The 12,346-nt window shown below is 40.4% G+C and overlaps 1 protein-coding gene across 1 annotated transcript; it reads left to right on the top strand.

The window, feature by feature from the left end:
* The first annotated feature begins 3,030 nt into the window (after positions 1-3,030).
* Positions 3,031-11,071, top strand: LOC115386277 (ubiquitin carboxyl-terminal hydrolase 47-like). Its single transcript, XM_030088520.1, has 12 exons — positions 3,031-3,355; positions 3,578-3,645; positions 3,869-3,974; positions 5,169-5,278; positions 5,365-5,435; positions 5,516-5,641; positions 9,676-9,771; positions 9,890-10,018; positions 10,105-10,233; positions 10,334-10,371; positions 10,456-10,487; positions 10,571-11,071. Exons 1-12 carry the CDS (start codon positions 3,318-3,320, stop codon positions 10,687-10,689), a joined length of 1,062 nt encoding a protein of 353 aa, XP_029944380.1. The 5' UTR covers positions 3,031-3,317; the 3' UTR covers positions 10,690-11,071.
* The last annotated feature ends 1,275 nt before the right edge of the window (positions 11,072-12,346 follow it).

Genomic DNA, 12,346 nt, shown 5'->3' with positions numbered 1-12,346 from the left:
TGCTGCCCGGAGGTCACTGATGTGCTCAGAACCTGGAGGAGGGAAAAGATGCAGAGTCTGGACTCCAGACAACAACAAAAAAGAACTCTTTCAAACTATGGACTTCATGTAAAGATGTGTTTTTCGTCATGAGCGAGCAACAAATATATTGACTTGTTTAAACTGTTCTTTGGACTTAAAATAAAAATTTTAAAGGGTGCTAAAGTGTTATTTCCTTCTGTCTCTAATCATGTTGTCAAAGTATTCTAAAGTCATTATAAAAGTACAATGTGACATTCAGTCACTTCAACACACTTTTGAAGGAGAAAATCCAACAATTCTGAATAACATGACACTAAAACTTTTAAAAAGTTCTCAATATTGATCAAAATGGCACATTTTCCTTTATTTAAAATTGAAAAAAGCTCTTCCAATGTGCTTTATCTCCACTGGTAGATCACCTAAATTATACTGAGTAATTGCTATATTCTAATTCAATGTGTCTCTTACAGAAAAATAAACAATGTTTACATTATTTTTTTTTTCAAATAAATGCCTCAATGAGGAATACCAACTGGAAATTTTTAACAGAATTGTAATATTTTTCTACATTTCAGTGTTTCCTTACATTTAATATTGTTTGTAAGAAAAAAAACTCCCAGATGCCAGAGTTATATGACCACTTATCTTGTAAAAAGTTAATGACTGTTTCCCTCTTGGAGAATTCACAAATCAAATTCAGGTAAAAAGAAGTTTTTATTTTTTACCAAAGTCGTGACATTTATCAATTCAAACTGTTAAAATTTGATACTGCATCCAATATAAAGGAGCCAAAAAAAATCAAATTCTTTCTGTATTACCAAACTACTTGTTGTATCAAAACTCAAAACAAATCATCTAACAACTGATCGATAGTTACATGTACTTCACTGATTCAATCTTGTGAACGTTGCCTCAACGCAGTCACTTCTGTTTACGACAGAGGTTGTTGTTCAGTTAAATTGATCATTAAATCACAACATTTTCCAACCAATTTTCATGTGATTTGGTTTGTTTGGGCTGTAGGAAGGTTTTTGTCGCCCGAACAACAGTGTGAAAATATTGGAGACTTCAAATTCGTTGATGATGAGATTTGTAGTTAAAGTACTTCATACAGCTACGAGGTGTCAGACTGTTGTTTTTCAGTCCTGAAATCAAACTTCAACTTGCCAAAAACTTACGGAAAGGTTGTTTCATTACATGTTTTATGATAGCTCAACATTCCAGAACTGGCTGCTGTCTTCCGCCCCATTTCCTGTAACTCATAGTTTCACCCTTCGTTGTTTTGGCAACACAGTAAACAGAAATGCTTTCATTACTGGAAAAGGGTGACTTAAAGAATGTTGCTGTGTGGATTAGGCTACAAGAGACACAACTTAGTGTGTTAATCTGGACAACACAATGCTGTTGTGGTGTGATAGTACAAAAAAAAAAATTAAAAATCAAGCAAAAGAATAAGCATGAAAGCAATGAAAGAACAGTTACAATTTGGATGCTCAAAGCAGTCCAAACATGAGGAGTTACACTTTCCTAATCTTACATAATATTATGTGAGAAATAATTTATTAAATAATAATAATAATACAGCGAACAGCAGGTTCGCTATTATTATTATGATTATTATTATTATTATTATTATTATTATTATTTTATTTTTTTTATCATTATTATCATTATAAAACTTTTATTATTATAAAATATAATTTAATATTTAGCAAATCAAGCCAGTCGGGCGTGGAATTTATCCAAAATAAACACATTTGGTGGTATCTGCATATGAGGTGAATAAGGACAGCACTCTGCAGACACTCAGCTCATTTGTTGTAATAATGCTTCTTGGTACTAAATCTGATTGTTCTGAAAAAGCTTCCTTCATTTATTTTCACCCTTTGAAGCATGTGTCAGTCACATGCATTTGTGGGATGAGGAGCACAGCCAAGTATGTGGTTTTTACTGGAACCTGCTGTTCCCTTCCTGTCAGTGACATTTGCAGCTGCATTGAATTTCTGCTCTGATTGTTTTGGTGAAGCTCCGAGGTGCTTTCACTGCTGTATGAAATATGCATTTAAGAATGTGGTGCTGCCACTTGCAGGGCTCCACCCAGAAAAACACACCATCATTGTTTTCATTGTTTTCAATACAATTGTTTTCCCATCATTCCTGATCCCGGGGGTTTCCTCCTTCAGTCTTAAACATGTAATGGGCGTTCATTTACTCCACGATGACATGGTGTAAAAAATTGATATTACTCTTTATTGGCTAAGGATTTTATTTTCTCTTCATCTTTAACCACCCTGTTTACCTCAGATTGTTTTAATATTGCTTTTTATTTTCATTGATCCACACATAGAACTGCATTTCATGACAAAACTTGAAATTGTGATGCTGATTCAGCTTTATTCAGTTCACACTGAGGCAAAATAGAATTAGTTCAACCTTTTTCAGCCCATGCAAGCCAGCAATGGACAAACTTGATCTAAAGTATCCTCCTCCTGCTGCTGCTGCTGCTCCTCTTCCTCCTCCTACTTCCTTATAGGTTTTCTGATGTCACTCTGCGATCAACAGTCGGTAAGTTGAGTTGTTTTCTTGACAGTTGTAGTTTGGTTTCTTTTTGAAGAAATAATTTTTCACTACACTTTGCATTGCATTGGAAGGTCATTATTATATCTGTCATGGTTTTCTTGACAACAACAATATTTTAAAAATATATAAATATACTTTAAAAGATATATTTCAGAACAGACTTTGAAATGTTACTGACAGTCGATTACAATACTTAAATTATATATTGAAAAGATTCAGACAACATGACGAGCTGTGATTCCATTTATTTTTGAACTATTTAACAATAAATACAGACGACGAACAATATTTTCTATTACTATCTATAATATAATATAATATAATATAATATAATATAATATAATATAATATAATATAATATAATATAATATTTTAATTAATTGTGACTGTGATCATGAAAATTTCACCTCTGACCTCTGTGAAGGTCAGAAGCAGGCCGGAAAGTCCCTCAAGACCCAGGCGATCAGCAGAAATCCCAGAGCACAGATCTCAGCCACCACACCACAAAGCTGTCCAGAAGGGGGCAGAGGAAGACCCCAGCAGTCAGGAGGGCTGGATTTCAGGGGACCAAGATCAGTAGGTGCTGCCCCGCCGGGCACCAGACACCCTGAGCAGGCAGAGCAGAGGGCCTGGGGCCCCAAGAGCCAAACCCACCACTCAGACAGAGGGTCCTGACCATACCCAGGAGAACTGGACCCCACACACCGCCGCCCAGGATGGGCAAGTGGTACAGCCGTGCCTCCCAGGAGCCAGGGTATTATTGCCTCCCTTTACACTCATCCCAACCTCACCCCGTCTTCCACACATCCCCTCCCACCCCCCTCCATCCTATCTCCTCCTTAAGAAAGTTATTTAGTAGTTAGTGTTCAAATTGAACAAGTAAAGTGAAATTAAGTTAATTTATTTTATAACTGAGAATGACTTACGGCTGAGAGGTGAAGTGGAAAACCAGCTTGTAACATGAGGACTCTTGCAGACAAATACATCTGGAGGAGGTGAAAACAGAAGGGGTGAAGAGAAGGCTCTTCAGAAACAGATATGCAGGTGAAGTAAAGATAACCACTGTATGTAGATTTCAGAGCCACAACATAAACAAAATACCAAAGAAATGCATGCTTTCTGTTACTATACACTTTTTTTTAAATGTAGTTTTAATTTATTTAACTCCTCTTATTGTAAGATCATACATTTAGGAATTTTATGTAACAATGGTGCCTGATCTTTACATTTGGATCTGGAAATGAACAACAAATATGTTGGTTTAAAGGGATTCAGCCACTCAGACCCCATCATCCACTGATCAACCAGGGAGCCACATGTTATCTGAGCAGCATCCTGCAGATTCTCTTCATGACCCCTGAGATCCACCACAGGTATGAAGAGCTGTCTTCTCTGTGCTGCCTTTCACTTTATACACTTTTTAAAAAGTTGACAAAAAAAATCTAAAAATGCTGCTTGATGTACTGATGAGGGAGTGAATCAACACTGCCACCTAGTGTACAACCTTTTAACAGTTTCCAGGGAAAAAAATAAATGTTTCTGAATGAAATCAAGAGTGTTAAACACATTTTATTCAGGGGCCACATTCAGTCCAATTTTATATGGCGACAGAATAATAATAATATTGGCTAAATGCCACAGTACAACTGCAAAAACTCACAACACAACAACAAAAAGCTACAACGGAAGCAGAGAACAGGTTCCCGGGGGACAATATTTTTTGACGGACCTTGTTGAGGGCGAGTTTAACAATGCAGGTGAAAAAATGCTGCTCAGTGACTGTGATTAATGTGTTTTCAAAAATCTGCAACTTTTTTTATTGTTCTTAAATACTCAAAAACGTTTTTCATATAAATATATCCGAATCTGAACGCGTTCTGCTGTTAATCCTTTCGTTCCGTCAGTAAATATTGTCCCCCGTGACCGGAGAATTTGATGAATTGTAAATATTGTCACTGTCACAAAGACATTGAGAGGGAATAATAATAATTGATTTAACAATAATAATTTAAAGATTGCTCAAAAGCAGTGTTCCCTCGCTTTACATTATATCCAAGTTAATTCAGCGACATTACTTCTATTCATCACAAACAGCACTTCATTCTTATCATTGTACACCCCAATGATACTCTGTTCAGTCATGAAAAGGACAGTGTTTCGCTGTTTTAAATAAAGCAGGGACTCACCGTGGTAGACCTTTCTAGATGTATAATAACCAGATTTTAGCCACTTAAGCTAACATTGAGGGTACAGGAAAATATACACCTCTGCTGAACCTACAACCCAGTCTCACGGCAATTAGTCGCAACGTGGTTTTGTTCATACTATTAGAATGATGTCTTCCCATATGTTTTAGGATTTGAGCAGACAACTTTCACAAGTTTATGTGATAGAAACAAATATAATAGATATAAAAGAGCAAATATATTAAGAGCTTTAAAACCCAATAACAGAACTTTAAAATCAATTCTAAGAGACATAACCGATAATCAATACTATCAGACAGTCACTTCAGAGAATCTGAAAGTGGAGTGATGTGGTTAACAAAAACTTTCTCCCCTGTAAAGGTTGGATCCATCAAACACCTTAGATCAGCAGCTAGAAATTATCTTCAGGAAGCTGAAAAAAAGATCATGTGGAACAAAAAACATCACAGAGAGTCTGGGCATAAAGAACGGTACGTCGACCACTTAGCAGCACAAAGAAACACCAAAGAGAAACATCAGTAGGACTCATCCTGATGTGCTGTATTATCACATCCAGTTCATCAACAACGAGATGCTGCTAAATGTCTGGAGAGGATTTTGAATGAAGTCAGTCCTGAGGCCTCGCAGGTGAGCAGCTCCGACCTGCAGCGGCTGCATCCAGGAGGGTCAGTGTGACGGCTGCTTTCAGCCCACTGCTGTGTGTGCAGGTTTTCAAAGGCCAGCTGAAAGACACTACAAGATGCTCCAAAGGTCACGTGATCATGGAAGAGACCCGTCCTTTCTTCACCCTGCCGCTGTCGCTCCAAGGCGGACACGAAGCACCCTGCAGCCTGGTGAGAAGCAGCCAGCGCTGCTGGTTAGATGGTTGGTTGATGACTAACCAGCAGCTGTCTGGTTTTACTCTTGTTAGCAGAGGGAGTCTCAGTCCTCACAGAAGAACAACCGAAATGTTACGTTCAGTTCCTAAATTCACAATGATGATAGGCTGTTTATTCATTCATTTAATAAGTATTTAACTATTAGTATTTCAGTCTTTTACTTCTGAGTAACTGAGTTATTATCTCCGCCAAGGAGGTTATGGAATCACTTCGTTTTGTTGGTTTGTTGGTTGGTTGGTTGGTCTGTTAGCAACATTACGGAAAAAGTTATGGACGGATTGCAATGAAACTTTGTGGAAAGGTGCGTCTTGGGCTACCTTAGAATCCATTAAATTTTGGTGAAGATCTGGATCACTGTATGTTGAAAAGTTGGGTTTTGAGAAAGCTAGAGCCTTTTATGTGTGCCTAATAGAGTGGAAAATACAGTAGGTTAAATGCCACAGACAGGAACTTTTCCTGTCCTGTCCTACCTAATTGGATGCAGTGATTAATCCGATGAACCTGATCATCCCTGAAGAATATCCCTGAGGAATATAGGCTAATAACTATTCATTTCTTTCGGTCTTTCGGCTTTCGGTTTTCGGCTGTAGTTTCCTCATTTTTCAGTTTCGGTTTCGGCCAAGTGTGTATATATATATATATATATATATATATATATATATATATATATATATATATATATATATATATATATATATATATATATATGTATGTATTAGTGATTTATTTAGTATTTAATTTAATAAAATATTTAGTAATTTAGTATTTATTTACTGTAGTATAACTACTCACGATACCTAGGGCAAAACAAGGCACCTTAACTATCCTTACTGGAAGCCATTTCAACATAACATAAGATAGAGTATGACAGAGAGAACTTCCAGAATATAACATTGTTGTAGTATTCTTGTATTGGTTAATAAAATATGTTCTTTTATTTGGTTAAAATCTTGGTCCTGTGTTTTATTGTCTAGGTGAGGTCATTCACTCAGGCTCAGTGTGCAGCTCCACTTCTGCTGATCAGACAGACAGACTGGCTTATTAAGGCAATGTTAAGATGAGGAAGAGGAGCAGAAACTGTTGGGAGCTACTTTACAGTTTCAGACAGCGTTACTGCTACCTGTGATGTATGTGAAATAAACACAAAAATAATTTTATAAATTAAAAAAAAAACCTAGTGAAAAGTATCGTCATCTGTATCGGTATTGGCGATACTGGCCCAGTAATTACTTGGTATTGGATCGATCCCAAAATTTAGAGTATCGCCCACCCCGAGCCTGTAGTTGGGCATAACTCAACAATAAATGACAAGGGGGCTTAGCAAAAAATTGCAGTGTAAGTTCTTTAATGACTCTGACAGATATCAGCTGCTGATCCAGATCACGGAAGTATTCAAGATTCAAGATTCAAGATTCTTTATTTGTCTTTGGTTAGTTTCCTGGCCAGCGAAATTGCAGCAGATCCACTATAGTAAATTCATAAAAGTTCTACATTATAACAAGCAAATAAGACACAACGAGTGACAAAAAAATAAATTTGACAATAGTTAATAGAGTATTCGATGATGGGTAAGGAGGAGAGGGACAATATACAGAGTAATAAATAATGTCACATTGCACATAGGAAAAATAAATAGTTGGAAAATAAGATAGCAGGTATTGCAAATGTTAATATGGGTGCATAGGTGGTGGTGTCAATGTTGCGCGTGAGAAATGATACACAGTGATTTATGTAGGAGACGTTCATGTTGAGTTCAGTGTTCTAATTGCCCACAGGAAGAAGCTGTTTTTGAGCCTGTTTGTTCTGCTCTTGATGGATCTGAGCCTTCTTCCAGAGGGCAGCATGCAGAACAGGTGGTGGTTGGGGTGGTGGAAATCCTTCATGATTGCCTTGGTTCTGGTAAGGCACCTGGAGTTGGCGATCGTGTCCGGGGGGGCAGCGGACAACCGATCGCCTTCTTAGCTGTTCTTGTGACCCGCTGCAGTCTTTTCCTGTCAGCCACTGTGCTGCCAGCATACCACACAGAGATGGCATGCACCAGCACGCTCTCAATTGTAGCCCGATAGAAAGAGACCAGCAGGTCCGTCTGCAGCCTGTTCCACTTCAGGACTCTCAGAAAGGGGAGGTGCTGCTGGGCTTTTCTGACCAGAGATGTTGTACTGGCCGCCCAGGACAGGTCCCTCAAGATGTGGGTCCCGAGGAACTTGAAGGTGGGCACCCTCTCCACATTGACACCTTTGATGCGGAGGAGAGGAGGGTCAGATTTGCGCCTGCGGAAATCCATGACCATTTCCTTCGTTTTGCAGGTGTTCAGGGTGAGGTTATTCGCGTCACACCATTCAGTTAGCCGCCGGACCTCATCCCTGTAGGCTGAGTCATCGTCCTCAGTGATGAGCCCTACCAGAGTGGTGTCGTCAGCGAACTTGATAATGGTGTTGCATGGATGTATGGGTGAGCAGTCATGTGTGTAGATGGTATACAGGAGAGGGCTCAGCAGGCAGCCCTGAGGAGAGCCGGTACTGAGCGACAGGGCGGATGAACTCCTGTTACCAATTCTCACCGATTGTGGGCGGTCAGTGAGGAAGTCTTTGATCCAGGCGGTTGTGGTGGGGGGGAAGCCCAGGTCAGTCAGCTTAGATGTAAGGATGTCCGGGATAATGGTGTTAAAGGCCGAGCTGAAATCTGTGAAGAGCATCCTGACTGAAGTCCCAGGATTCTCCAGGTGGTGCAGGGCAGAGTGCAGTGCAGTGGAGATGGCGTCATCGGTGGATCTGATCACCTTGTAGGCAAACTGGTTGGAATCGAAACTGGGGGGCAGGCAATCCCTGATGTGCTTTAAGACCAGTTTCTCAAAGCATTTTGCTACTATGGGTGTTAGAGCAACAGGTCTGTAGTCGTTGAGGCTACTGATGCAGGTGGACTTGGGAATTGTGATTATAGTAGCTGACTTCAGACAGTGGGGTACAGTGGCTCGAGACAGGGAGAGGTTGAAGAGGTTGGTGAAGACAGAGGACAGTTTGGCCTTCAGCACACGGCCCGGTATTCCATCGGGACCTGCGGCTTTCCTCTGGTTCACTGCCCTGAAGACGCTGTGGACCTGGTGTTCTTGGAGGGTCAATGCCTGTGGGCTGGGCTCCAAAGAGTCTGTGGGTGGAGGTGGAGGTGGTGGAGGTACTGACAGTCTTCTCAAAGCGTGCAAAGAAATTGTTTAGTTCCTCTGCTAGTGAGAAGTCAGTTATCCTGTTTGACTCACTGCATTTGTAATTTGTGAGTTGTTTCAGGCCCTCCCATACCTGTGTGGGGTTGTTATCTGACAGTCTGTTCACATAGGCCCGTTTCGCCACCTTGACGCCCCTTTTCAGGTCAGTCCTTGCCCTCCTGTACTCGGCCTGGTCCCTGGATTTAAACGCAGAGTTTCGTGCCCTCAGCAGCGACTGAACCTCACTTATCATCCAGGGTTTGCGGTTGGCGTGAACCCGGACTCGCATCACCGTGGTGACAGTGTCCATGCAGTGCCTGATGTAACTAAGCACCGCATCTGTATGGGTCTGTAGGTCGTCATGGGTGAAGACACTCCAGTTTGTATTCCAGATACCAGGATCGACAATGGACAAAAATAGGGGGAATCCGGAGTGTCAGTCACTGTGAGGCAACACCTTGAGATATGAACATGCAACAAACAGCTTTCTCCAATACATTGTTTGTGTTGGGGAGAAATAAATGTTTTTTTATTATATATGGTGTTCTTATTCTTGTTGGTGACTGATTTGAGCTGTAGCGGAGGTCTGCACTCTCTGAGTGCCAAATTCTAGTTTTTGTTGGTTTTGTTTTCAGTGAGTAATTTATTTATTTAGCAAATTATCATTTTTTGTTTGTTGTTATTGATTCATTTGTAATTCCATTGAAAAGTGTGTGTGTGTGTGTGTGTGTGTGTGTGTGTGTGTGTGTGTGTGTGTGTGTGTGTGTGTGTGTGTGTGTGTGTGTTGCAGAAGACCAGTTTCAGTGAGTTTTTCCTCAGGACAGAACACACTGGAGACGACATGGTGTACTGCACAGAATGCAGCCAGAAGACAGAGGGGAGCAGTGTGAGTTCTCCTGCATCAGCTTTACAGGACTGATAAAACTTCCTGAAATGTTGTTTGTACCACTGAGTTCATGTAATGGATCCTCTCTCTGTTTGCTGGACTTGTCTTTGCTCGGTAGGGATACGAGATGGTGGACTTTCCTCAAATCATGACTCTTCTCCTCAAGAGGTTTTACTTTGACTTCAACACCAAGTCAGACATGAAGTCAAACTGCTGTGTGGAAGTGCCGTTTAAAATCCAGATGATGGCAAGCAGAGGACGCCTGACAAACATTACTTATACTGTTTTTTAAAAAGAAGGTATTTTCATTGGTCTGCCTCTGTGTCATGCCAGAATAAGAGCTACACCCTGTACGGGATGGTGAATCACATGGCCAGTCTCGGAGGTGGACACTACACCGCCACCGTCCGGGGCAGGGAGGACAACACCTGGTACCACTGTGATGATGCTCACATGACTAAGGTGCACAGAGATCCATTTCAAACCATTCTGTGTGAATTCTTATGAAACAAAAACATTATTTTGTTGATTTTATGGATCTTTCTTTTGCTGCCGGTTGCAGGTGAAGAAACAGGTGTTTGGAAGCAATGAGACGTACAGGTATGTTCTCACAAAGTCTTTGAAGTATAAGTCGAATTAAATGGTGGGAAAAGATACTTAATCATATAATATATAATTTAACAGCTCAAGTACTGTATATCTGCTCATGTACAGAGGTAAGTTGGCAGAAACATAAAAGTAACCACTTAATGACAAAGGTAATGGAGAGTGTTTGAATGTGTTTATTGTCTCTTTGAAGTTGAGGAGTTCATCGAAGAAGAGGACAAAGTGAAGGAGTTCAGATCCATACAGACCTGGAAGCGTCCAGGCCCCTTCTGTCTTGGTGAATTGGGCTGTAGTGTATTTGTCAGTCGATGATCAAAACATTTGCTGACCCACAATTGGAGGGGGGCACAGATTGTCTTTCAGAGAGTTTTTGAAAAATTAAATACACTTAAAATGAAAATTGGATTGACCTTCATGAGTCTGTAAAAAAAAAGGAGAAGAAACAGCGTGGGATTGGTCAGTTATGAGTCAACTCTGTCCAATCAACAGGTGCCCTCGTGGCCATGCTGATTTGTTTGCTTGTGTCACCTCCAGCCAGCAGGCAGAGGTGGACGAACATGGGTGAGTGCAGCTCCAGTGATGGTAAAAATAAAGCCATTGTTGTCAAATTGTCTTTAATAGGAATCAAATAAACACAAAGACAAAAAGCCATTTATGATCTCTCACGTTTCTACTCAGTGTGACTCTCATTAACCTTTGCGTTTTTCTCATTGAATTTGCCAGTTTGTTCATATGTTCAGGCAGGTGAACAAAATGAAAAAAATAAAATAAAACAATGTTAATGGTTCCTTGTTCCAGCCATTCTGTGTGCTGTTGGTGAGTGTGAATGAGGTGTTATGATTGAATGCCTTCGACTGAAAATCTGCAGAAGTCCAGAAAGTCCTTCTTCAACCAAATGGTAAGCATCAGGGCTGAGATTGCTGAAATGCTGATGGACAGAGATTCCATTTATGATGGGAAATGCACATTTGACAAATATAAAAGTGTGTGTAATGAAATTCAAAATACTCCTGACACTTTGATGGATTTACTCCCCAAGGAGCAAACTGAAATCAGGGCATCCTTCAGGCAAAAATTGTTAAGTGTCAATGAATTAGTGAAGTCAGTGGAAAGCTGTGGTCAAAAAATCTACCAAACAAGTTGAGAGAGTGGTGGCAAACCAAAGCCAGTGACGTCTGGGAGCGCAACATTCGCACAGCCTGTTTTACGGACATTGTTCTCTTTGCTGAGAAGCAGGTCAGGATTGTGTCTGATCCTATTTTTGGAAATTTACAGGACAGCAGTCATGAAAACCAAAGTAAAAACATAAGAACTAAGTCTCCATCCATAACAAGAAACAGTTTCGCTTCTACTGTAGACACAGCCAACCACAGGAAACATGATTTCACAAGCTGAACTGGAGGAGTGGGCGTATTTTAATCCTGTGTGTTTTCCACAGATCCAAGCTGAGGTTAACTTAAAGGAATACTCCGAAGATTTTTGACCCACCCATCCCTATCATTTACAAAGTGAGATAAGCTCATAAATACCTTATGTGTGTCTGTGCGTCCAGCGGCTGGATCCCAGCTGTTGGCATCGTCGTTAGCTTAGCTCAGCTGCTGGAGGTGAAGAGGAAGCAGAGCCGGACTGACGAAAGTGGACAAAATACTCTTTCCAGTGGTCCAGGGGATGGCTTATTAGCACGTGAAGTAAATCCGAATGGTTATAAAACATTTTAAAAGACGTGTTTTCCTTTTCAATCCGTTAAAATAGCGTTTTGATACACACCGATCTGCACAAGCATAGTGCTCCGCGGAAGGATATACTGGAGCACAGCTTCTGAGTCACTGGCTTGTACTGCTGTGCTCCGATATATCCTTTCGCGGAGCACTGCACATGCGCAGGTCTGTGTGAAACACGTCTTTTAAAATATTTTATAACCATTCGGATTTACTTCACATGCTAATACGCCATCCCCTGGACCACTGGA

Source organism: Salarias fasciatus, chromosome 3 (assembly GCF_902148845.1).
Source record: "Salarias fasciatus chromosome 3, fSalaFa1.1, whole genome shotgun sequence".
Taxonomy (NCBI): domain Eukaryota; kingdom Metazoa; phylum Chordata; class Actinopteri; order Blenniiformes; family Blenniidae; genus Salarias; species Salarias fasciatus.
The sequence above is the reverse complement of the archived record's forward strand: the minus strand, read 5'-3'. Positions and strand labels throughout refer to the sequence as shown.